Here is a 27,217-nt window from a genome sequence, read left to right as displayed (position 1 = left end):
CACCATACCCACGGGTCGGTGCCTCTGTCTGGACGCTCACCCTCCCCGGCGGCTGAATTATTTCTGTTCCTTCTTCAAGCCCCAAATTAATCACCACCTGTTCTGCAAAGCCTTCCCAATTTCCCAGGCAGAATTTAACGCCTCTGCTCTTCACTTTTTTTTTTTTTTTTAAGCAAATTAAGTCTTAGGATCATGTGCCCAGTTCCTTCTAGACCCTCTCTCCCTCTTCAAGACCTCTGCAGTCTCCCTTTGCACCTTGAACACACCTTCAGGCTGGTGCTTCAACACTGGGTGACAGCCCTGGTCACACACAGTGGGCTCCCGCAGCAGGGGGAACGGAGACAAAGCTGACTCTCTTTGCACCCTCAGGCTCACCATGGCGCCCCGTCAGGGAAGGTGCCCAATGGCTGGTGATGAAGAAAGGACTATCTGGGCTGTTCAAAGTCTGTCTCATTCCTGGCTCCCACCTGGACCCACACCCAAACTAGAAAATTGGTTCTCAAGAGAAAAACACACACATGTTCTCTTGAGGACATTTCTGTCTTGTTCACTGCTGTGTCCCCATAGGATGGCACGAGGAAGGTCTGTTGAATGAATGGGGATGACACGGTGCCCATTGCCTTGTGCTGCTTCAAGGAGAAATGGGGTGATACGGACATCACGCTTCACACCGTGTCTGGCACCAAGTAGGTGTTCAATAAACGTCCAGTCTGCTGTTAGTGTTTTACCCTTGGGCTCTCACAAACACTTCTCCAGACACGTGCTTCACAGGGGCACAAATCTACCCCCCTGGCTCCAGCTGGGCTTCCTCTGCTCCAGGGAGAGGCAGGGCCTGATCACAATATGGAGCTCTACCTTTTGGGTCTTCGGGCAGAAGCCTTAAACCCAGGCTGCTGGGAGCTTCCAGAAAATTCTATCATGGCTCCTCAGGGCCCCACACCTGGCTGGCTACAGTTCTGGGGACACAAGGATCTAGAGGAGATTTTTTTTTTTTTTTTTTACAGGATTTGGAGTGGAGACCTTGTCTTCTGGGCCTAAGGCACCATCTTCCATCTTCTTCTCCACCCAGCCAAGGGGATTTGATCCAACAGAACAGAGTGGGAGGCAAAAGCCGAGAGAGCAGAAGGATTCGGGAAGGAACCTGACGCCCAACCCTGCCTCGGGCTACAGCCTGGGCCAGAGGCTCCTCTAGGCCTTGCAGGCCTGAAGCCATTTCCTGGCCGTCTCCATGTTTGCCTGGCGGACCGCGCAGAGCCGAGGAAAGTTAAATATAGTCTTAGCATCCCCGCTGAACGGCTCCCCGCATCGGTGCCCGAGAGTGCCACCTGGTGGCCCACGCCGGGCTCCTCGGTGGAATAAGAGCCATCTGGGGGGGATGGGCGTTATCAAGATGGCCGCCTCAGGAAGCCTTGGTGTTGAGAGAGCGCGAGAGAGTGTGAGAGAGAGTGTGCGCGTGGTTTTCCCCTCACCGCTGGCCGCTGCCCCATTCCTTCTGGTTGCTAAATCACCACCAAAATGGCTTCCCCAGAAAACTCCAGGAAGGGCCTGGAGTCTGGCCTGGGCCTAAATCCACGCCTCCCAGGCAGACACTCACCATGTCAGTCAGGCTGCAGAACTCTTCCAGCCTGAGGAGCATCCCCTCGATGGTCTCCTCCACCTCCTTCGCCTGAAAAGAGACAATATCCTGGAGATTAGCAAGTGGTTTCCAGGGAGACAAACGCCCTTCACTGTTTTTTTTTTTTTTAAAGCAAACTAAATCTTAAGATTATCTGCCCAGTTCCCTTCAGACCTCCTTTCCCTTTTCAAAACCTCTCCTAGCCTCATTTAAAATCGTCATAAGCTGGCCACAATCTTGACGCCTGTGGACAGAGGCCTGGTTAAAGCCACCATGGCCCATCCACTCCGTGCAGATTTCACAAGAGAGGAGAAGAATGAAAACTAGCAAGAAACAGGACAAAGCTACCCTTATTATCCCATTGTTCAGATGAGGAAACTGAGGCTCAGGGGTGAGGTAAGCCTGCTCGAGCTCACACAGCTAGCAAGTGGTGGGGCCAGGATTCCCACTGGGCTTGAGTCCACAGCCTCAAAGCTCTTACAAACCGTGAGAAACACCCCCTAACAAACACCACGGAGAGTTAACACAAGAGGCAGAAGAGGCAGAAATAGAAACCCATCCTTATACCAACACACGAAGGACGTACGCGGTTTACCAGAAAGGCCTGGAACCATCCAGACCAAACTGCTAGTAGTTAGGGGATGTACTTACACCAAATGATCATTCAATCTGAAATTCAAATTGAACTGGGCATCCTGTAGTTTATCTGGCAACCTATTAATGGTGCTTCCTTGGCCCTGGGGAGTAGGAATTGGGGAACAGTGTCTAACAAAGGGAGACTCGAGTGCTTTATGTTATCTGAAGGGTTCAAACCTCGAGGTACCAGGGCTGGGTAGTGACGTCATGAGTGACATCAAGGAGTAAAGCAGGCTGCCGGGGCTTTGCGGCGATCTGAAAGTGCTTGCCCAAATCTAGAACATCCAGCAGCCATCAGTAAACACAGACTCGGGGCTGCCAGAGCCTTCCATTTTTCAAGAGAAGCCAGAAATTTTAGAGTTATGGAAAATGTCCCAATTTTTATTTTTTTATTTTTTATTTTTTAAAGTTTTTTTTTTTTTTTTTTTTTTGAGAGAGAGAGTGAGAGAGAGAGAGAGAGAGAGCACAAGAGGGGGGAGTGGGAGAGGGAGAAGCAGACTCCCCGCCGAGCAGGGAGCCCGATGCGGGACTCGATCCCGGGACTCCAGGATCATGACCTGAGCCGAAGGCAGTCGCTTAACCAACTGAGCCACCCAGGCGCCCATGAAAATGTCCCAATTTTTAAATGGTAGCATGGATTCATGTCCTGCCAAGCACGGGCCAAGCCAAACATGACCTTGAAAGGGTCCGCCAGTTTACAACCCCGTTTAAATCACGTGTGCAAAAATTAGTTTGAACCTTTTTTCTCCCCCCTCAAGTATGGACCGTGTTCAGGACTTCTCAAATACCTCTTTTCGGTTTTGTTTTGTTTCTGTAATGACCAGGCATCTAGCAAGAAAGGTCGCCGAGAACGTGAGCCACTTGCTCGGGCTTACCCGGGCCAGACGGTTCCGCTCCAGGGAGGCAGCCCCAGACATTTCTGGGCAGGCCTGGTACCTGTGCCCCGACACCTCCCCTCATCGCCTGCTTGTCCCGGGACAGAGGGTGATGCCCTGCCGGGGCCCGCTGCTTGGGGCAGGAGCCGTTGCTAACACCACAAAATCAATGGCTGTGCAAAAAAAAAAAAAAAAAATCTTTCTGGCTGGAGTAAAAATAGTACCGAGTTGCAATTTTAAACTCTGGAACCTTCATCTCGCAGCTGGGACTATTTCTGTGCCTGCACGGGGGAGGCTTGACAAGGAAGGGGACCACAGCGGAGGGAGGACTGAGAGACACACAGGAAGTTCTCTCCGCCCCCCAAGAAGTAAGATCACAGGAAAAGAAGCCTTTAATGCGCTAAGGAGGGAAGGAGACAAGAGGCCAGAGAGATGGGAGACAGGAAGGTTGGTCGCTTCCTTCTGCTCGCAGAGGGGGGGATGAAGCGGGAGAAGGGCACAGATGGGCGGGGGAGGCCCCCCCAGGGTGCAGATGCAGACACCCCAGACCCCAGACCCGCCGAGGAAGGCAACACCTGCAGAGGGACACGGATGCCCTCGCCCCAGCTGGACGGGCCACCTCCTTCCCCGGCGGGGCCTGAAGCTCTTTGCTCAGAGGAAGCACATCTCCCCCTACCCTGGCGGGTTCGGGAAGGAGGCTAGTCAGTCCCGGGTTCAAATCCCATCCTCTCTTTTGCCAACCGTGGGACCTTCATTCAAGGGTGTGACTTCTGCATTTCGGTCGGCTCCCCTGTGATATTGCCTTCACAGCGGTCTGGCAGGTTGTTAGGACGTTAACCTCACATAATGAATGTGGTCCGATCAGTTGACAGAGGGCGGACGCACAGTAGGTGTGTAATAAGTGGTTGCTTTATGTATCTCTCTCACTAGATAATAAAAACAATGGCTAATTGCTAATATAGGGATTATTTCATTTGGTTCTCACAAGACCTCTACACAGTAGGAGCTATAATTTCCCCCATTTTATGGACTGAGAAACAGAGGGCCAGAGAGCTTAAGTCACTCGCTCAAGGTCACACAGCTAATAAACTCTGAAGCCAGATTTGACCCTGAGCACTCTGAAGAGCTGAAGTTTATAACTACGAAGAGGCTCTTTGGAGAGGAGGGGAGGTGTGTCCCCTTTATTGCTGCCTGTCAGCTACAGTCTCCATCCCCCCCTCTCCCCCCCCATCCTGGGGCAGGGCCCCAGGGCAGGAGAGAGCTGAGAAAGCATTTGCTGACTGGCCAGCTGAGGAGAAACGAGCCCTGAGACATTCCCAACCAACAGGAAGGAGCTCAGGATTAGCCACCCCATCATGCCCACAAATCATTCACAGGACAATTTTCTCTCAAGATAATCCCCTAAGTGGCCTCAGAAATGAGAGTCCTGAAGGCGGCAGCCCACAGGCCTTGTTCACCAGCCCGTCAGCGAAATGAATGCCCTCGCCCTCCTGTGCACCTCCCTGGGCATAAACTGTCCCACTCCGAGGGGAAGGCAAATGGCTCGCCTGGAGTGACACTCAGGGCACGGCCGGCGGGGCCGATGGGTGGGCATTTTTAACACACGTGAATCATGGCATTTCCTTTCTTACATCAAACTCCCCAAGTGCCAATCCCACCTTCCCAGCTGGGCATGCCAGGGAGTCAAAACGGGACCGGCCCCGGCCCACCAGTGACGGGCACCCAAAACCCCACAAACAGACCCTCCACCATGGGCTTCTCCAACTCAGCAAGTGGAAACCCCACTGTCCATTGCTCAGGCCAGACACCTGGGCGCATCTTTTTTTTTTTTTTAAGACTTTATTTATTTGACACAGAGAGAGAGAGTGAGAGAGAGAGAGCACAAGCAGGGGGAGTGGGAGACAGGCAGAGGAAGAGGGAGAAGCAGGCTCCCCACTGAGCAGGGAGCCCGATGCGGGACTCGATCCCAGGACCCTGGGATCATGACCTGAGCCGAAGGCAGCCGCTTAACTGACTGAGCCACCCAGGCCCCCGCACCTGGGAGCATCCTTGACGCACCTTCCTTCCTCAGCCCGGCCCATCCAGTGTGTTTGCAAATCCTCTCTGGGCCACCTTCGGACCGTGGCCCGAAGCCCACCGCTTCTGTCCGCCCCTCTCGCCGCCACCCTGGCACCGGGCACAGTCCTCGCTCGCTGGCCCCCGCTTCCGCTTACTCTTCTGTCAAAACCAAAGCCCTCGTCGGCAGGAAGTCTTCCGCCGTCTGGCCTCGCGGCCACCGGACCCCTACAGCTGCAAACTGGACGATGACAAATGCCACTAAGCGTCGGGAGCCCCTGGAACCCTGGCACGCCGCTGGGGGCCGTGTGACCCGGCGCCGCTGCTGTGGACCCCAGTCTGGCACTCTTTCAGAAGGTGAGATGCAGTTACCCTGTGACCCAGCAACATAGCCCAGGGAACTGGGAACACGATGTTCTTACGAAAACGTGTGCATTATTCATGAGAGCCGAAAAGTGGAACCAACTTAAGGTCCATCAAGTGATGAATGAACAAACAAAATGTGCCACGTCCACGCTATGGAAATATTATGTGGCAGGGGCGCCTGGGTGGCTCAGTCGGTGAAGCATCTGCCTTCGGCTCAGGTCATGGTTCTGGGGTCCTGGGATCGAGTCCTGCATCGGGGTCCCTGCTCAGCGGGGAGCCTGTTTCTCCCTCTGCCTCTGCCCCTCTTGTGCTCTCTGTCAAACAAATAAATAAAATCTTTAAAAAAAAAAAAAAAGAAAAGAAAAGAAATATTATGTGGCAATAAAAAGGAATGTCGACCCGATACATGTTAGAGCATGGATAATCCTCGAAAACATGAAGCTGAGTGAAAGAAGCCCGACACAAAAGGCCAAGTATCACATGATTCCTTTTAGGTGAAATGTTCAGAAGAGGCAAATCCACAGAGACAGAAAGCAGATCACTGGCTGGGGGGTAATGGGCAGCGGGAGAATGAGGGAAGAAGTGCTAACGGTCATGGGGTTCCTTTCTTGGGGGACGGAAATGCTCTGGAACGAGGTCATGGTGATGTTCGCACAACATAGTGAATGGACTAAAACCCACTGAACTGTATACTTTAAAATAGTAAATGTTTTGTTACATGAATTATATCTGAATTAGAAACAAAAAAAAAGTCCTCCCCTGTCCTCCACCTCCCTCAGCAGACACCTAATAGATGCCTCACCAGCCCCACGCCATCTGGACCCTCCATCTGCTCTCTGACCTCACTGTCCACAGCTCACTCCGCATCAACTACACCAACCACATCCTCACCCCAGGGCCTTTGCACCTGCTGTTCCCATTATTGACAAAGCTCACTGCACACTTCCTTTCAGCCTTTGCTCAACCATCTCTCCTCAGTGAGGCCTTCCCTGGCCTTGTAGTCCCCACCACTCCCTGTCCTGCACCAATTTATTTCTCTCTTCAGCCTTCATCACTGTCTAACATCTTATACATTTTGCCTGTTTCGTGTCATCTTCCTCCACCCAAATAAAAGCCCACACAGGGCAGGGGTCTTAGTGCCTTCCATTCACCTTTGCATTCCCAGGGCCCAGAGCAATGCCTGACACCTAGTAGGTGGCTCACACTTGCGGAGCTGTCCCTCTGACCCTCTCCCGTCTGCATACCTTTGGGCAATCTGATTCTGCCACCCTGCCCAGGAAGAGGTGGGATCCACTCTTCCCTCCCCCCGAATCTGGCCTGGCCCGTGACTTGCTCTGACCAATAAAACGGCTGCAAGCAATGCTTTGTGACATCAAGAGACCTTGCAGCATCTGATTCACCCTCTCGGAAGACAATGGCCATGGGAATCAGTGCAGGCAATGCTGCTGGAGACCACAGGACGAGAGTGGCCGCGTGGAGGACTGAGGTCCCCCAGCCAGCACCAACTGCCTGACATGAGTGAGGCCATGTTGCGTACAGCCAGGCTCCAGCAGAATGCAGCCCCCGGAGCCCAGCCAGCACTGTGGGTGCAGAACCGCTCAGGGGAGCCCCGCAGACCTGCAGAATCACGTACCATAACACGGTGGCTGTTTTCAGCCACGAAGACTTGGGCTAGTTTGTTACCTGGCAATTGGTAACCAGTACAGTGCCTAGAGAACACCTGTTGCAGGAAAGGAGGGAAGAAGGGAGCGGGGAAGAAAAGAAAAATGAGCAAGGGAAGGAGGAAGAAAGAAGCCTTCCTGGCGGGGCTATAGCCTGAGAACCGCAGCCCAGACCGCGCTCCGGCCCCACCCTTGCATGTTATGCTGTGTGGTCTTAACTATACTCTGACATCTCCGTGCCCTGGTTTACCATCTGAAAGTTGGGGGAAAACAATCCTCAGACTCTGCCGTGAGATGGAAGCTGAGAAGGGTCAATGAAGTAACTTCTCTGGGTTACTCTCGGTGAGATGCCATACCCATACGAAAGACGGTTGTAACTGGGACCCTACCGCCTTCCAATGCAGTGGACACAGAAGCCAGGCAGGAAATGACTACAAGGGAATATGCTTTCTGCACACTGCTTATTTTCGGTTTCTCACATTTGAAAGAGACCTTCTACTTTTCTCTAAGAAACACAGAGCAAACACAGGATAGTGAGTGGCAGCTAATACCCAGTTTCCAGGCAGAGAGACAACAGGGAGGGGTGGGGATTGTGGATAACAGGAGACCCCTTCCCCATCTAAAGTGGGCGGCTGCTACTGGACCCCAGAGAGTGAACCAGGTGGGAATGTGCCAAACCTGTTTCGTTCAAGACAGACAGTGACCCAGGAATTTATGCAACCTTTCCCAGTTTGAGAATTCAAAACCCCCCAAATTAAAACACAGTATGACAGCCAAACAAACCTGTCTGCAGGCTGAGTGTGGCCTTTAAACCTCTGGCTTGTGTCTTTAACACAAGGATATATGGGGCACCCGGGTGGCTCAGTTGGTTGAGCGTCCGACTCTTGGCTTCAGCTCAGGTCATGATCTCAGGGTCGTAGGATCGAGCCCCGCACGGAGCCCTGCATCGCATGGGGCTCTGCGCTCAGCAGGGAGTCTGCTTCTCTCTCTCCCTCTGCCCTTCCCCCTGCTCATGCTCTCTCTCTCAAATAAATAAATCTTAAAAAATAAAAATAAAAAGTAAGCATATATGAATTGTCCAGAATAGCCAAATCTATAGAGACAGAACATAGACCAATGAGGGTCATCGGGGAACAGGAGCTGAGGGATACAGGGTTTCTTCTGGGGGTAATGAAGATGTTCTAAAATTGATTTGGGTTGATGGCTCCACAAAAAGCCATTAAGTTGTACACTTTAATTGTATGGTATATTATATCGCAATAACGCGGTTTACACACGCACGCACACGTGCACATGAGAACCCTCCTAGGAAAGCACAAGGCCCGTTCAGCCAGGCCAGGAACAGGGCCACTGAAGACCTCTTCTGTTGCAATATTTCAGAGAAGACAGACATTGGATTTTTTATGAGAAAACTCCTCTTTTTTAGAATTTGGCAACTACTTAGCATTTTTCAAATCAAATCACAGTGCCAGCCAGAGGACACCCACCTGCAGCCGAGCCAAGTTCCAGGGCGGGTTTTTCGGCTTCTGCCGACACCATGCCTGCTGCCTGCCCCCTGGGCTTCCTCCGGCTGGGTGGGCCCGGGGTCCCCAAGGACACGACCGACCGGGGCCAAAATGAAGGATCGTGGGGCCTGCCCTCGCCCTGGACACGCAAACAGGAATGTCACCTCTTCTCCCAAAGCAGTCGTGGGGGCCCCTTCAGATGACAGCAAAGTAAAGGCCTTGTTAATGTCGGCGTCCACTCTTCTGCCAGCCTGACAGGAGGCAGAAAGAACAGCCTCGTCTCTGTACGCAGGATGGAAGGGCCCCCGGGGAGCTGGGGCCTGGACGGACCCGACGCGTCCGGAGACAACCCACTTCCCAAAGAGAGGACACAGGAACTCCTTCCTCTCGGGCCCCAAAACGGGGCAAACAAGAGTTCCCATCCAGGGGTGCCTGGGTGGCTCAGTTGTTTGGCGTCTGCCTTCGGCTCAGGTCATGATCCCGGGGTCCTGGGATCGAGCCCCGCATCAGGCTCCCTGCTCGGCGGGAAGCCTGCTTCTCCCTCTCCCACTCCCCCTGCTTGTGTTCCCTCTCTCACTGTCTCTCTCTCTGTCAAATAAGTAAATAAAATCTTAAAAAAAAAAAAAAGAGTTCCCATCCAGGCCTTGAGGGACCCTTGACCTCAAGGTTTGAGCCACTCTACCACGCTTGCCCTGATCCTGGTTTCTAAAAGGGTTTATTTGGCAACAGCAACCAAAATTTAGAATGCAGGTACCGTTGGACCCAGGAATTCCCCCACGAGGTATTTATCTGACAGACATATTTGCACAAATGCAAAATGATGTGTGGACAGAGCTCCTCTTGCAACAGGTTTTGTGGGAGTAAAGAATCCACGTAACTTAATCATCCATCAGTAGAGAAATGGCTGCCTGAACTGAAATCCAGACAATGCAATTCTGTTGAGCAGCTAAAAATAATCGGGCAGCTCTCTGTGTGCTCATACGGGAAGATCTCCAAGACATACTGAGTGAAAGAAGCAGGATACACCAATGGAAGGCTACAGGTGGGGCTGGGGAAGGACCTGTGATGCCTGTGGGAAGGGGACACGGACAGGAACAGCGGTGGCCTCCGCTCGAGCAGCAAGGGGCCGGGGAACTGGGTGGGAGGAAGCGCCCTAACCACTCCTTGGCCACTGGGACCTTGGAATTTTGTGATGTATGCAGACCCATTTTATTTTTTATTTTTTTATTTTTATTTTATTTTTTTTAAAGATTTTATTTATTTGACAGAGAGAGACACAGCGAGAGAGGGAACACAAGCAGGGGGAGTGGGAGAGGGAGAAGCAGGCTTCCCGCGGAGCAGGGAGCCCGATGTGGGGCTCGATCCCAGGACCCTGGGATCATGACCTGAGCCAAAGGCAGACGCTTAGTGACTGAGCCACCCAGGCGCCCCACGTTTTATTTTTTAAAACAAAACTTATTTTAAGAGCAAAACGAGCTCCAGTTCACTTGAAAAGAACACTGAGGCCACATTTCTGTCACACTTGCACCAAGGAATGATTCAGAACCCAAGACAGCTTTAGGCAAACTTGTGGCTCATGTGGACCGTGGGCTCAGCAACCTCGTTTTGCAAACCCAAAACCGGAATCATGTACGCAGGGCAAAGAGTGCACACCGGGTTTCCAGGCCTCCACGAGGCCGTGCTGGTGAGTGAAAACTCACGATCTTCAGCACCAGTGAAGCGCTGGAAAGGGCCGAAATCCCCACTGCCAACACTGTACTGAACAATTATTGTGCATCACCCCCCACACCTGCTGTCCCTAAGGACAAAAGCATCTCTCACGTATTCTCCCTCCCAGCACCTGGGAAGGTGTCTGCACCCAGCACCTGCTCGACCAACACCTGCAGAATGAGTGAACGAACAACTGCAGCTGATGTTGCCCAGCCTGCTGACCACGGGCCAGACCCTGCGCCACACGTCGCCTGTGGATTCACTCATCCAACCCCCCAACCGCCGTATGAGATGAGCCTTCGAGGCGCAGAGGGGCACTGAGCACAGGGCCGAGGTCCGACCCCAGGCCGAGTGGCTTCAGAGCCCGCGCCTCCCCCCCACGAGGCCTGGGCAGGAGCAGGATTGGGGGGGGGGTCCACATAGCCATAAAGGATGTTTCTTTAACTGATATGAACCAAGTCACTCGGTGCTGTGGACAAAGCAGCAGGCAGGACAGATGGGCTCCCTCGTGGCGCTGCCGCTGGAAGCAGGCTGGCCATCAGAATCCCCAGGGGGGTGTTTACCAGCCCAGCCCCCCAGCCCTGGGCCTTGTTCACAGGTGGCCCCCCATAATCAGCAACCACACTGATTTTCCAACACACCCATCAGTCTAGGTCACTCCAGGCTTAAAACCCTGCTGGAGAGCTTTCAGAATGCCAGTGTCCAGGTGGCACTCGTACCAGTGAAATCAGACTACCTGGGGTTTGGGGGGCTGCTGGGGGTGGTACACGTGACAAGCACCAGAATGATTTTTTTGAAGATCCCCAGAGGACTCCAACCTTCCGCAAAGTTTGGGTACCATGCCCTATATCGGCGCTCTCGACCTTGGCTATGCCCCGCCCCACCCCTGGAGACTGCTTTGACTTCATCTTCTATTTATAGATGCATGAAATAGGTGTGGGTTTTTTGCTGTTTACGTTGTTGTATACACCACGCACACCTCCGTGCACCTCGCCTTTCTCCCCTGGAGCCGGGCGCTGCCACCCAGAGCTGACTCCCTCCGCAGGATGTTCAGACCCAGGGATGACCCCTTCCACTGGGTAGAAAGACAGGAACTTCCCTCTGAGAGAGGCTGCCCCCTTCAAGTACCCGCCTTGGCCTTGGCCCCTCACGCCTCCAAAGGTTCTGATTCAGGGAACATGGCCAGCTCAGGCCACGTGCCCTCGGACGGCCGCATCTGTGGTTCCCCTGCTCCCGCTCCAGCCTCTGCAAACACATTCCAGCCCTGTAGCCGTGAGGCCAGGAACCCGATCACGGCTTTCCCCTGCTGAGGGCCAGCGCACCCCTGCTCACGGCCAGGACCCTAGGATCGAATCCAGAGCCCTCCCCCTGGCCCTGGGCCCTGGTCTCGCCCTGCCCACTCTCGCCCTTGGCCGCCAAGGTCCACCCACTCCCCGTTCCTCACGTTTGCCCCTCGGCCATGCACGCGCTGCTGGAGGTTTGCCTGGTGGTTCCCTCCAAGCCTCCCTGTGTGTCTGTCATCGTCCCTCCACTGTCTCCTTCATGGCACTGAGCACCATTTAATGACTCTGCTTGATCATGACTGTCTGCTCACCTCCCTCACTGCGACACCAGTCCTTGAGGGCACGCACCCTCTCGGCCTCGCAGGCCTCTCCCTGGTACTCCACCCAGCACAGTGCCTGGCACCCAGCGGGCTCACCATGAAGATCTGAGGAATAAATGAACACAGAACTACATCTGGAGACAGGGCATCTGAACATCCCCCACTTGAACTCGGAAAGTGGACCAGCAGGTCACAAGGGCAGGACCCATGTGGGGGGGGTGGGCATAAGCACATGGTGTTTGCAGGATGGACATAATAGAGCATCCTTTGCTTTCACAAAGAAACAGCCTCTTTGATGTCTTTTTTCATGAAACTCCAGGGCATCCTTGGCTAGTTTGTTTTCCTACTTTAGTCCAAACACATGGTTTGGAGAAGTCGTTCCGTTTTTTCCCCTACAAGATGACAGAAAAATCAAAAGTTTGGGCACCTGGGTGGCTCAGTTGGTTGGGCGACTGCCTTCGGCTCAGTTCATGATCCTGGAGTCCCAGGATCGAGTCCCGCATCGGGCTTCCTGCTCGGCAGGGAGTCTGCTTCTCCCTCTGACCCTCCCCCATCTCATGCTCTCTCTCTCTCATTCTCTCTCTCAAATAAATAAATAAAATCTTTAAAAAAAAAAAAAAGAAAGAAAAATCAAAAGTTCAAGCACAAAGGTAAATGGTAACTGATGCTAGCTTCGGTACGGGGAAGACAACAGGGAGGAGTGCGGACTGTGGCAAACAGGGACCCAGACCTACCAGACCGGCTAATGTTTTATTTCATTTTTTTGACTCGACGCCCAACGTGGGGCTTGAGCTCATGACCTTGAGATCAAGAGTCACCTGCTCTGCTGACTGAGGGGCGCCTGGCTGGCTCGGTTGGTGGAGCAGGTGACTCTTAACTCGGGGTGGTGGGTTCAAGCCCCACATTGGGCATAGAGCTTACTTAAAAACAAAACAAAACAATAGACTGCCTAATATTTTAAATAAACCAGAAACTCAGAGCTTTTCATGAGAATCCTCCATTTAAGAAACCCTACGTTGACAGATCCAATCACATCAGAGTGCCAGATTCAGCACTGGGGGCCACCAGTTTGCAACCGCTGATCTAGTCCACATGCAGTTAAAAGACCCAGGTGTTGGGGCGCCTGGGTGGCTCAGTCGTTGGGCGTCTACCTTCGGCTCGGGTCATGATCCCAGGGTCCTGGGATTGAGCCCTGTGTCGGGCTCCCTGCTCGGCGGGAAGCCTGCTTCTCCCTCTCCCACTCCCCCTGCTTGTGTTCCTGCTCTCGCTAACTCTCTCTCTCTGTCAAATAAATAAATAAAATCTTAAAAAAAAAAAAAAGACCCAGGTGTTTTCTCCGCCATCATCCTCTGCTCACTCAAGCAGAGACCCTGGGCCTGAGAAAGTGCTGACTTGACTTCCTTCCATCCAGGCCATGAACCTCACAAGCCTGTCCTGTGTCCCAGCAGAGGAACCAAACAGGATTTTGAAAGAGCCTAGCCAGGAATTCACCCGTGGGTGGGTATCAGCACTCAGCCATTCGGGAGCGCCCTGAGCGACCTGCCCCCATAAATCAGAGCGCACCCAAGAGGCAAACGTCTCTCTCTCTCTCTGCCATCTGGAGACTGCCCTGAAACTCCTCCTGAAAGAGGAAGTTCAAACCAGAAAAAGAGAGAAAGTAAAACACACAAAAAACCGGTTGAACAGAATACCCTAAAGGCACGGGAAACAGTAAAACACTCACCTGCCCGCTGCTGTCGCATGCGACCCTGCCGCAGCGCCTGGATCCTGGGAGACAGACTGCAGTCCTGGGCACGGCTTCTGCCCTCCTCGCTAGCCACACCTCCCATGGCTCCCCCTCCCACCTGCTGTTCTTCTATCCCGAAGGGCACCCTGCTTCGTCCCACCCCAGGGCCTCTGCAGGTTTTGTTCCCTCTGCCTGGGTGATTTTTCTCCTCCTAGCCTGGCCAGGTCTCATTCACACTTTAGGGCTCAACCTAAAATGCTGCCGCCTCAAGGAAGCCCTCCCTGACTGCACCCCAAAAAAGTCAGGTCCCTGGGCTTCCTCTTTCTTGCACATTCTTCAGTGGGTACCACTCAGGTCTCCGCTTCCCTGGAGAGACCTTGCCCGCCCCCTGTCCTGCTGACTCACACTGATACCCTCTACCACACCACCGCGTCACCATCTAGAGCTTTTGTGTGTGACGTGTCTTTGGTCCAATGGTGTCCTGAGAGCAGGGCCCCTGCATGTTTCACTGCTGTCCCCAGCTCCTGGCACGTACGTAGTAGAGGTTCAAGGTGTTACATGCAGCAGGCCCATTCACTGGGAACCCCAGGACACCCCTAGGACTGGAGTCGGCTGGTCTGGGATCCATTTAAAAGCCAGAAGTGGCCCCGGGAGAAGGGCCCAGCTGTCCAGGCCTGTTCCCAAACCAGATCTCCCTTTTCCAGCTCATTGACCCAGCTGCAAACAGCCTCAGTGCGGGGACCCACTAATGAATTAAACTTTAAGTAGAGGTTGCAAGTGACTCTGCTCCAGCAGTTTCTGCTTCTTCTGGTAAATAAACTTCAGACAGCGCTCTAAGTGGGTTTATTGCTGCACCGAGCTACAGGGAGCTGGGCTCTTCATTACATCCCTCACAAATGAGTGTGAGCCAGCCCGTGTCTGAGTTAAAGAGAGCCCTGAGTGAGAAAATGAAGTTAATACACGCAGTTTCTCTTGAAGGCTGTCCCTAATAGAGACAAAATGAAGCTGAGGTTCAGCCGCTGGGCACAATGACATCTCTCTGCTGAGAGCAAGGGAGAGAAGGAACGAGAAAGACACTCACATTCCTTAAACCAGTGAAAAACTGTAGACAACCCGAACGTCCGTCCCTGGGGGCAGGGGTCATAAATTACAGTCCCTCCAGCGGATGGCACTGATTCTGTGAGGGCCTCCGTTTCCTCAGCTATAAAATCGACCTAAAAACCTCCTGGCCACTGGGTCGGTGGGAACAGGGTTTGGCACACTGCTAGCACTAGTATGTGCCCAGGAAACAGGAGTAATTATTACTTCTTTGTGGGATATTACGAAGACAAAGAACGATAGAGACCTGCGCTCTCCCACACGGAAGCCACCAGCCTCACAGGACTATTGAACACTTAGAATGTGGCTGGTCCAAACAGAGATGTGTTGTAAGTTCAATATAAAAGCTTGATTTGGGGCTGCCTGGGTGGCTCAGTTGGTTAAGTGTCCAACTCTTGATTTCAGCTCAGGTCATGATCTTGGGATCGTGAGATCAAGCCCCAAGACAGGCTCTGGGCTGGGAGTGGAGTCTACTTAAGATTCTCTCTCCGTCGTCCTCTGCCCTTCCCCCTCCCCATCTCTCTCTCGCTTTCAAAAATAAAAAAATTAAAAGCCTGATTTTGAAAACCTAGTACCAAAAAAAAGTAAAAATCTCGTTAAATTTTTTTTTACATTGATTACATGTTAAAACGATTGACATTTTGGAGGCACTGTTACTTTAAGTATATTGAGACTAATTTCACCTGTTTCTTTTTCCTTTTTTATGTGGCTTCCAGAACATTTCAAATTACATGAATGGCTCATATTTGTGGCTCAGATTATATTTCTATTGGACAGCTCTTATGGATACATTCTGACATGAAAATATGTCCACGCTATTTTGTAAAATTGAGATGTAATTCACGTATCATAAAATTCACCCTTTAGAAGTGTACAGTTCTGTGGTTTTCAGTATATTCACAAAGTTGTGCAACCATCACCACTAATCCCAGAACATTTTCATCACCCTGAAAAGCCCTGTACCTCATCATTAGCAGTCACTCCCCATTTGTCCATGCTATTTTGAGTGGAAAAAAGCAAATTGCAGAACAGTATTACAGTATCATGTGGGGTTTTACAAAAGATAACACACAGTATTATTAATATATATGCACACCCACGTTTGTAAATGCATTTTTTAAGTGTCTGGGATGAGGTACACCACATTGTTGGTGATGGTTATCTCTGGGGACTGGAGTTGGGGACGCAGAGAAAAAGGAGAGGGTGCTCACCCTTTATTGGCTGTACTTCCGTCCTGCTTTTGAGATTTAAAAAGAGAATGAGTTGAATTCAAGCCTTAAATAACTCCTGGCGGACTTGGATAAATAACATTTTTCACGGCACTGTTAACAGACTGGCTTCAGCTGGAAGATGAAGGGCCTAGTTTCAGATCCACTTTTTATTCTGTGCTTTTAAAATAGAAAGTACAGATAGAGACGAGGTATTTTCCCTCTTAGCAACAGCAGGACCAAGGCCCGGGGCTTCCCCGCACAGACGCAGCCTGCCCGCCTCCTCCCGGGCCTCTGCACCCGGCTCGGAGCCGAGAGGGCTGAGCGCCCGGCCGGGGGCAGGACCCGGGGCCGGCCTCCCCAGGGCCCCGCCTGGCAAAGGGCAGCAGCTCCGAGCGCGCCTCGCTCCCCCGTCCCCGCCGATGCTGGGGGCCCTGGTCGGGATGCGACGCGAGTCTGGGTCCCCGGGGGCCTTGTCGGCTGGAGGAGGGAGCGGCGCGACCTGCCGCGTATCTCTGGGTGGCGCCAGGCATCACCTCTCCGCAAAGGAGGCGGCCCTCGGGCCCCTGCGCCGGGTGCGAGAGGATGCGGCGCGGACGCCAAGGGTTCGGGTCCCGGCGCTCCGGAGGCCGCACCCACCCTTTCCTGCCCCGGGGTGCGAGGGCCCAGACCCCCCAACCCCGAGACCCGGCTTCGCCTACTGCCATCCCCCGTCCCCTACCTCGGCCCCGGGCTCGGGGGTCAGGAAGAGCGCGAGCTCGCGCGCCCCGCTGCGCACGGGCTCCGGCCGGTCGGCGTCCACGAGCAGCATCAGGAGCGCGACGGGGTCCAGCTGGCGGAGGCTGCCGGGGAGCCCGGGGCCGCATCCCGGCCTCGGAGCCCCGCCCCCGACCGGCTGCATGCCCCGTGGCCCGCCTGGAGGAGGCGGGGCAGGTGCGCACCCGGCCGCGGCCCAGCGCGCCTCCCCGAGCGCCGGGCCGAGTGGGCAGCGCCACCCAGTGGCGAGCGGCGCTCACTGCGCCCGGCCCTCGCACCACCTGGTAGAGCAAAGCTTCTCGAACCCGCCTGCAGATTGCAATCACCTGGGACCCTTAAAACCTCCAAAGTCCCGCTCACACACAGTCTCTAGGGTTGGGACCTGGGCACCAGTATTTTCTGAAGTTCGCCTGGTGATGCCAACATACAGCCGAGTTTGAGAACCGCCAGTATAGACCACCCCTTTTCATTGGAATCCGGGCGGAGCCACGGTTCCCAGCCCCCACAGCACTTTAGAATGCCCCGGGGAGCTTTCAGAAGCCCGGAAGCCAGGCCTCACCCCGGCCGATTCAGCCGGAATCCCGGGGGTGGGGCTTGGGCATCAGTAGGTTTTAAAGCTCCGCGGGTGATTCCAGCATCCAGGATAGAGAACGGCCGTCCAGGGGATCCTTTCATTTAAAGACCGAAGCGCCCGCCCCCAAGGCCGCCCTAATTCCAGCAACTTGTTTGCGCCAGGCGGAGAGTCCTGGGAATTAGGGAAACCGGCTGTAGTGGTCCTTTTCCTCCCAGGAGCAGCTTTTAAAATAAACCCCCCAGGGAATTCGTAAATGCTCTAAGTTTGACCCACCTCCCCCGCATACACACACACCCCTGGGAGGTTTGTGTAGACCCAATGAGGAAATCCTAATGAGGAAAATCCTAAAAATCGTGGAGGTATAGGGAAGTCCAGAGTTCTAATTTTTCCTATGACGTCCTTTTTTTTTTTTTTTTTTTAATGTTGCATTCGTGGAGCAAAATCAGGCTGGGCTTAGGGTTGTAAATAAATATACGCCACGCCCCTCGTTCCTCGCTCCCCTCCCCTCGCCCCCCTCCCCGCCCGGCCCCCGGTTAAATCTAAATGCAGAGTTTATCTGACAACCCTAGGTAGGGGACGTAAGCACATGCTCGATCCGTCTTGTGGGTGAGCTGTCACCGTACGATTCGTACAATTCCCACTTCCACATCTGCTTCCCGCCCATTTCTCCATATCTCTGCCCAAACATTCGGGCCCTCAGGTCAGGGTCGCTTTCTGGAAATATCTTGGCAAAGATTTGGGCCACAGGTGGTTCGTTAAAGGACTTGATAGGAACTCACGGAACCTGAATTTGGCCGTTCATTACCGTCGTGGTTTTCCTGATGCTCAGAGCCCTGCCTCTCATCACACAGACACCCAGGAACCAAGCCCAGACCCTCACCCCTTCAGGTGGGCTGGGACCCTCTCTCAGAAAAGCCCAGAACTGACTTCAGATGACTTCAGCAAACTTCCCCTGGTGGATGAGACTCACAAACATAATGCTAAGAAGAAAGAAAGAAAAAAAAAAAAAAGACAAGTTGCAGAAGGCTCCGTAGGGCACGCTGCCATTAACATAAAGTTTTTAAAAACATGCAAAACCGCACTGTAGATTGTGTATGGCTACAACCATATGGAGAACACGTATAAAGCGGCGCCTGGGAACCGTGCAGGCCACATGCAGGAAAGTGGTGGGGGGAGGGGATGGAGAAGGCTTATGAACGGGGTTTCGATTATATTTGTAACGTTTTCTTTCTTCTGCTGATGTTTGCTGTCAGAGTTAAACCTATTGAATGCCCAAAATGACTCATTAAAAGCAAGGCAAATAAAAGGCCTGGGATATTATCTAAAAGTGCAGATTGCTCAGACCCCCTTGCCCCGGAGACGGGGTATCTGGGGAAGGATCTGTGCTCTTCACCAGCCTCTCAGTGATTTCTACCCTGGGCTGAGTTGGCTAGCCAACAGTCATTTTGCTGTCAGGATTTTTTTTCTTCCCCCTAAATGTGTGATTATGCCTTAGAAACATTTTGCTAAAAATACAGATGCCCGGAGCCCTCCCCCAACTTTCTGAATCAGAATCTCTGGGGAGCTATAGGCATTCGCCTCTTAACAGCTTTGCAGTTGATTCTGATGCTCGCCAAAGTCTGGGAATGACCCCTATTTAGGGGCTCCCTCTTGCTGCGGGCATTCCCCGGGGACCCCCGTGGGAGGCCACATCAATGGTTTTCAACAAAGGGGACTGACTGTAAAAGTCTCCGGGCCTCTCAGTGCTGCTTGGCTGTGCCCCAGCACCCTGCCCCCGGTCCCCAGCTCTTGGGGATACCCAGGGGCAGGCAGCAAGCCTGAGGCCTGGCATGCAGCCTGCCAGGGCCGCACCCTGCCCAAACCAGTTTGAACCAGCTGCAGGGATGGAGCCGTGGCGTGTCCCCACGAGCTCCCTCTGGCGCCCAAGCCCGGCTCAGAGCTGCGCCTCTGGTCTCCTGCTTGGGAGTCCTCCGCGGGTGCAGGCAGCGGGCTCTCTCCCAGCCTGGGGGGTGGGGGTGCCGGCGAGGCCCCCTGGAGCCATAGTAGGAGTCCCTTAGCTGGGCCCCAGGGTCACACACCCTGCCACCCCCCACCCCCACCCCCATCTGGCTTCACCTCCAGCTACAAAATGGTTGCCTGTTTGTGTCTTTTCAAGGTCAATTCTCCCAGTTCAGGCCTCAGGCATACAAGGTTCTAGATTAGCAATGGTTCCCAAGCTTGGCTGCACATTGGAAACTCCTGGGAAGGTTCCAGAAAATACTGATGCCCAGTCCCCACCCCAGAGATTGTGATTTAATTGGTCTGGGGTGTGGCTTTGGTTTGGGGACATTTAAAAGATCCCCCCAAGTGATTCTAATCTGTCCTATTCCAGTGCTTGCTTAACTATGTGGGCGCTGGTGACCCTAGGGTCCCTCTGTGTCTACAACAGTCCTCGCGGCTACTGTGTCCTGAGGCACTGTTCACAGAGATGGCCCCACTGAATCTCCACCACACCCTGAGAGGTAGGTGGGCCTTGCTGTGAGCCCATTTTACAGATGAAGAAACTGTGACAGAGAGGTTAAACCACTTGCCCAGCATCATAACTAGTATAAGCAAGATCCAGGATTTAAACTCGGACAATCTGATTCCAGAACCCAGCTCCTAACCTGCTTCTCACACCATACTGCCTCCGGCAAGATAACCCCTTAGGGTTCCTGTTGCTGCCTCCCTACTCGTGGCCTGGCCTGTTAGGAAAGCCTTGCTGCCCTGCCCCTGTGCCAGCCCACCCTCTTCACTGCCCTCCCTCTACAGCACATTCTAGCCATCTCCCTTCTTGCTCTTAAACCTTCAGTGGCTCCCCAGTGCCCACCGAGTGAAGTTCAAAGACCACACCCCTGGCCCTGCCTTGCCAATCTGTTTTCACTGCTATTCTCTTTGGACCCTAAATGACAAATGGGAGCCCATGGAGCAGGGGGCCAGGACTCGGGGGAGGCAAGAGAGGCATGTGGAGTATGAACTATAAGGGGACCTCGCCCTCGGGGTGTCCTCACATTCCGTGCCCCGGGTGTCTTGCTTGCCTTACCTGAGTCCCGTCCCTCCCCAGATTCCTTCGTTGAACCTAACCCCCAAGGTTAGGAAGTAGGGCCTGTGGGAGGTGATCGGGTCATGAGACTAGAGCGCTTGTGAATGGGATTAGTGCCCTTATAAAGGAGGCCCCAGAGGGCTCCCCTGCCCCACCCCTTCCACCACATGAGGACACATTGAGAATTCCACAACCCAGAAGCAGACTCTCACCAGACACCGAATCTGCTCGTGCCTTGATCTTTCCAGCCTCTGGAACCACGAGAAATAACTGTTGTTTATAAGTCACGGTCTGTGGGATTTTGTTAGAGCAGCCTGAATGGACTAAGATGTCTGCAAACGTGTTTGGTATGGATAACATCATGTTTAAACATGTGTATCTTTTAATATGGTACACTTGTATCTTCTTAAGATGTATTTATTTATTTTAGAGAGAGCGCGCAGGGGGGAGGGGCAGAGGGAGAGAGAGAATCTCCGGCCGACTCTGCGCTGAGCACGGAGCCCCACGTGGGGCTCGATCTCACCACCCCGAGATTACGACCCGAGCCCAAACCACAAGTCGGACGCCTAACGCCCCGCGCCACTCCGGCGCCCCGACAGGTAGTCCTTCACAGTTCATGTGGACATTCCGATTCCTGGCTCCTCCCGAGAAGAGGGGACAGATCAGGAAACCACGAGCCTGCACTGGGGCAGACCAGTACTTGGCCAGTTAGGGAGCTGCCCCAGTCTGCAGTCTTCCGCGCCCGGCCCCCGTCTCTAACTGACCTGTTGGCCCCTGAAGGTGTCCGGGTTTCGGACCCCGGGGTCCCCTGGACGTGGCCCCCCATCTGCGTCCAGCGTTTCCAGTCTGCAACGCCCTACCTTCCCCGGAGCGGCCTCCGCCAGCCTGCAAAGACCCGTGTTCCCACCCGCAAGCAGATGTGCCCCTTAGGCTTGCTGCCTGAGACCTTCCACCTTCTAAACTATAAATCCGCCCCCAGACAGCAAGTTCCTGGAGGACAGAGAACATGTTTCATGTGGGTTTTTTTTTTCTTTTTCGCTGTGGGGGTCCAGCAGGCTGCCTTTGCACATAGGAAGACCTCGATAAACATATATATGTAAAATTTGAAGTCACTCTCCTGCCTAGCGTCTCTGTTTCCCACTAGCAAACTAATTTAGAACACAACCCCTCTTCAAAGAAGCACAGTGGAAAAACCAGGTTTTGAAATTGTCATTCCAGAGGGGCAGGACACAGCAAGAACACGGTCCCATTCTTTCCCTGCAAAGGAAAGCTTCGAATTCTCTGCAGTCATTCGATAGGGTTTTTTTTTTTTTTTTCCTACCTCTTTCCTTTCCAGAACAGAGCTACACAAAGGGTCTCACAGCCTGGGAGGAAAGGGTCAAGGTTCAAACTGCTCTGTGCATGTCCACATTTAGCTCTACAGTGAGAGCCAGCCTGGATTTGAGAAGCGAGAGGAGAATCACGGGTTTGGAGGAATGACGGATTCTCCCCCTTCTAGCTACTGAGATGGGGGAGTCCTGGGTCATTTTCTCCAGCTCCATCCCCACAGGAGTGGGTGGAAGATGCTGCCAGATGCAAGGAGGTCCAAAGTGCAGGACTTGGGTTACTGAGGCGTGAGCTGAGTGCTTCCAGTGACTTCTCATCCAGGGCTCACAGCCACCCCGAACATTCCAGCTATTTGAGCCCCACCGGCCAGAGGCTAAAGCTCTGGGGACAGCCGGGTCTCAGGAGGAGAGCTTGGTGGGTTTCAGGATGCTAACACCCAGCACATCAACAGCCCAGGTAGAACTCCAGGGCGAGCTGGGGCAGCACCCAGTTATCACCCTTGGCATTCCCAGCAAAATGTGTGAATATTCACCTCAAGTGAGCTGAATAAAGGCCTTAAATAAACCTCATGTCGGTTCAGCTTGGGCTTTGCTGGCCAATGAATGTCTGCTGACCTGATGGGGAGCGGGCGGGGGACTGATGGTTTTTAGAGTTTCCTGGCTTTCAAAATTACAAAAAAGGAACCGTGGACTCATTTTCCTATTTCACATCTCGGCTCTGTGGCCCAGGCCCAGACCTGTAAGGGTGAAGCGGAGTCGAGGTTTGGACCCACAGGCTTCCTAGGATCACACACGGAGATGGATCAGAGCACATCAGAAGATGTTAGAAAGTTAAGTGCCCAGGCAAAAACAGTATTCTTTACACTATTTGGGACATCTGAATATATTTGCTTTTCTGGTTCAGGAATGTGTATCTCTGCACTAGGATTCGAAGGTCCTTTTCTGTGCTTGGAGTACGTGGTATAGCGTTGTGCATACAGTAGGTACTCCATAAAGGATCTAACTGCTCTATATGAAGCCTGCAGGCATTTCAGCAGCAAACAGAAAAGCTGAGAGGGGCCTCAGGTTGTAACAATGGCCAAAAATAAACACAATGAAATTTTGGGGGGAAAAAAGGCATTTCCCTTAATGACGATGTCGGAAACCCTGTCTTTAGCAGTTCAATTGACAAACATAGGGAATTTTAAAATTAACTTGGAGTTTAACTTAAGATAGTGAAATAACACACCTGCTAAAAGGCAAATGAGAAAGAGGATGCTTTTCTGAAAAATGCAGAGCAAAGAGCTAAAAGCGGACTATTCTCCGGCTCCCGGTGGCCGCTGCTGGGTACAGAGGGTAACTTTGAGAGGGAACAATGCACAGTGTCTAACCGCACAGACTTCAGAGCCAAACGGTCCGGTTTCAAATCCTGGTCCCCACCTAAAAGCTGTGTGACCTCGGTAGCATTTCTTAACTTCTCTGTGCCTGAGTTTTCTAATCAGTAGACTGGCATGCTACCACTTCCTATTGCTGAAAAGATTCAACGAGCTAAACTATGCAAACTGCTTCAGGGTCTGGAATCCAGCTAACGCTTAATAAATGCTACATTATAAGTGGAATATTGACAAAGTAGAGGGTTTCCAAGGGAGGGCAAAGAAAATGGCCAGATAACTAACAGGTGAAACCGCCAAGCAAGGTATTTTGTCACCGAGGAGGCACTTGATAAAACTGTTGAGACAAACCGAATGTAATTATAGTCCTGTCATGTGATGCCAGTTTGAAGGAGCCGCCGCTGTTTTGCACGCAGAAGGCCTGGATTAGCGAAAGGAAGATCACGAGGAAGGAGTCAGTGAATTGGGCCAGAGAGACAAAAAGCCAGAGAAACCCCACCCGCCGGGCTGCGCCACTGTGCGAAGGGCGCCCTCTGGTGTTGGCACTGCGCAGCAGCTGGGGGAGGCCGGGTACTGAGCTGACCCCAAGACTCCTGGCCGCTGGTGTCTGCACCCTGTGTAGCCCCCGCGTGGGGGTGGGATCAGTGGACATGACGGGATAGCACTCCTGTGATTAGGTCACTGATTAGTCGGCCTTCAGTTAATCAAAGGAGATGATCCTGGGTGGGCCTGGCCTAATCAGGCGGGTCCTGAAGGAGAGTTTGGAGGTCAGAGATGAGAGAAGTTCCAGGGAGAGACAGCTGGCTGCACGCTGTCCGTGGGGGCCACGGGGCAGGGGGCTGCGGGTGCCCCCAGCAGTCCCGCACTTCGGACCTACACCTGCCGGAACTACAGCCTGAATGCGTTCGGACGCCGCCCCAAGCTGCCGAGAGCCCCGCCGAGTCAAGGACCCGGGTAACCCGTCGTTAGGCAGACTCCTGACCCACGGGGAGTGAGATAACAGATGCGTGTTGTTTCAAGCCTCTCAGATTGTGGGAATGTGTTATGTAGCTGGAGGAGACAGGTGAGGGGGCGTGAGGGGTACCCGGAAGTGAGGGGAGAAGTTTCCAAGTAGTGAGTCCCCGCTGATGGGACCATTCAAACCGCCGGGCTGCCATGTCCCTGTCCCTGTCCCTGGCACATAGGGATAGTATAGATGGCGTTTCTGCTGGGGGTAGAGGGTTGACATGGGGGTGGTGTAGACGATGTTTCTGCTTACAACGACATGGGTCGACGTGTAGATCAGTGCTTGTCAAACTGGAATGTACCCGGTGAATGACACACCCCCTGTGGATTTTGTGAAAGAGCAGATCGCGATCAGGGGTCTGTTCAGTGACCCAGAGACTGCTACTCTTCAAGCGATGTGAACTAGAAGCCCGCAGGATTTCTGATGGTCTCCAAGTGTTTCCTCTTTCAAGCATTGGCCTTTTATTTTCTTTCCAAGGATGTAGTGTGATACCGAGTCCACTAGAATATTAGTTCCATGAGGACAGGAACCGCGTTTTCTTGTTCACTGCTATGACCCCACCACCTGGGTCCGCATTGTAGACGGTTGATACGTTTGGAATGAATGAGGTTTGTGAATCACTTTTTAATAGCTTTATTGAGCTATAATTTGCATTCCGTTCAATTTGTGTATTTAAAGCGTACAATTCAATGGTATATACTAAAGTGTATTTACAGAGTTGTGCAACAATCGATTTTAGGATATTTTCGTCACCCAAAAAAGAAACCCCACACTCCTTAGCAGCCGTTGGCCAGTCCTCCTTTCTGTCCCCCTCCCCCCAGCCCCTGGCAACCACCAGTCTGCTTTCTGTCTCTCTGGATTTGTCTCTTCTGGACCTTCCATAGAAATGCAGCATGAAGAATGTGGCCTTTTGTGTCTGGGCGCTTCCAGGTGGCGTAATGTCTTCAGATATGCTCCCTGTCATGGCATATATCCATTCTTCATGCCTTTATGTCCTACTCCATTATATGGATGTTCCACCGGTTGCTTATTTATTCCTCCGTTGATGGCCATTTGGGCTGGCTATGGATCACTTTTTTTAATTTCTTTTCTTTTTTTTTTTATGGATCACTTTTTAATGGCGCCGATGATTACCACCTAGTAGACCATCTCTATATTCATGTTTTCTTCATTCTCACCTTTTCTCGGCTATTGTTACTCATCAAAATAGTCACCATATTAAAGGTGTTTGTTTTTTAAAAAAACAAACTTATAAAAGATTTCATACACTTATAAAAGATTGAGAAAGGATGCTGTCTGGTGTTGACTGGAAGACGGAGAAGGACCTGGACTGCCCAGCAGAATATAAACTCAGAACAACTTCCCCCGAGGGAAATCTGGAAATCCGTATAAAATACCCATTTTATAATTTGCACACAACCCTAGATCCAGAAATTCCAATTCTAAGACCTTTCCCAAGAAACTAATCATGGTTGTGTGCGAATCCTTGAGGAGTTACAATAAGAGAACATTAGAAATAATGTACATGGTGACCGACAGGGGAACTGAGAAGATAAATCAGGCAATGTCCTGTAAAAATACAGACCTTGTGCAGCCATAAAAGAGGAGTTGTAGATGAAGATTTAATGAGGTGAAGAACTGTTCACAATATCTTGAGTAAAAAAAGCAAGTTATAGGACTGTGTAGTCGGATCTCACTTTTGTAAAAAAGAAAACTCTGTGTATGCACACACAACACGATGCTAACAGTGGCTAATTTCAAGGGGTGGTAATGCAGTGATTTTAATTTTCTTCTTCTAGATTTTGCCTGCAGTGAACATAGATTAAATTTGCAATGAGAAAAACAAATGTTTTATTTAAAGAAGTTATACGTGGGGCGCCTGACTGGCTCAGTCAGAGGAGCGTTCAACTCTTGATCTGGGGGTCGTGAGTTTGAGGCCCATGTTGGGTGTAGAGATGACTTAAATAAATAAAGTTTAAATAAAACTTAAAAAAAAATAAAGAAGTTATTCTTAACCATGAAATACTGGTGACATTTTTCTAAAAGGAAGCATCGTCATTGAATTATCCTTCTGGAAGGATTATCCAATTAGAAATAGTGACCAAGCTATTTACTAAATACCTTTATACCAAAAAACCTCCAAAAATAACTAGTTAGAAAATATAATGGTTGTCGTGCACTTAGGTGGCTCTGTCCATTAAGCGTTTGCCTTTGGCTCCGGTCATGATCCCAGGGTCCTGGGATCAAACCCCGCATTAGATCAATGGGGAGTCTGCTCCTCTCTCTCCTCCCCACTCGTGCTCTCTCTCGATATCTCTGTCTCTCTCTAATAAATAAATAAATAAAATCTTAAAAAAAAAAAGAAAATATAGTGGTTGCAATAACTCTTTCCTAAGAGAACAAAGAACACTACCTAGGAAGATACTTAACAGAAAATGTGCACGAACCTGAAGAAGGAAACTGTGAATCTCTAGTAAGGAATACAGAAGAGGAAGCAAATGAGTGGACAGACACCATCTTCACTGAAGAGGAGAATCCACATCATAAAGCTGTTCTCCCGTAAAATAATCTACACATTTAACAAAATCCTGATCTAGGCCTGCAGTGGAATTTTTCTTTTGAAATATAAGAAAAAGTTCCCAACGTCCACCTGCGAGAATAAACATATAATATTTTATTGATCCTCAAACACACTTTTCTTTCACATTTTAACATTTTTGAGACCAAGACACATCTTAGATCGAGTGAACTAAAGTGTCAAGATTAACTAGCCAAGTTTTGAATAAGAGTAATTGAAATTACAAAATTATAATAATTACCCTTCTCGTTCCACGGCTGATCAAGTAGACAGAAATAAGTAAGAAGGCAGAAGGATGTAAAAGATCAAAGCCCCCCAAAATTTTGCTCACATTTGACATTTAAAATGTGAAAACTTGGGTACAAATGGACAGTTTCCCAGGAAAATATAACTTGGAAAAATACAAAACAAAATCTAAACAGACCGATTTCCCCAGGAGAAACAGAGATAGTTGTCAGAGATTTATGCCCCAAGAGCACCAGGTATAAA

General features: G+C 51.7%; 1 protein-coding gene across 2 annotated transcripts in view; it reads right to left on the bottom strand.

Moving 5' to 3' along the window:
• Positions 1-17,024, bottom strand: part of BCAS4 (breast carcinoma amplified sequence 4) — a 55,909-nt gene extending 38,885 nt beyond the window's left edge. Inside the window, exons 1-2 of one of the 2 annotated variants that reach the window (XM_036064683.2) lie at positions 16,780-17,024; positions 1,595-1,666 (exon numbers count right to left, since the gene is read on the bottom strand). In XM_036064683.2, coding sequence (XP_035920576.2) covers positions 1,595-1,666; positions 16,780-16,959 — 252 coding nt within the window. In that variant the 5' untranslated portion in view covers positions 16,960-17,024. The remainder of the gene's footprint in view (positions 1-1,594; positions 1,667-16,779) is intronic. The other variant, XM_036064678.2, reaches the window with a different exon arrangement.
• Positions 17,025-27,217: the final 10,193 nt, after the last annotated feature.

This window comes from Halichoerus grypus, chromosome 10 (genome assembly GCF_964656455.1).
Source record: "Halichoerus grypus chromosome 10, mHalGry1.hap1.1, whole genome shotgun sequence".
In the NCBI taxonomy this organism is placed as follows: Eukaryota; Metazoa; Chordata; class Mammalia; order Carnivora; family Phocidae; genus Halichoerus; species Halichoerus grypus.
The sequence above is the reverse complement of the archived record's forward strand: the minus strand, read 5'-3'. Positions and strand labels throughout refer to the sequence as shown.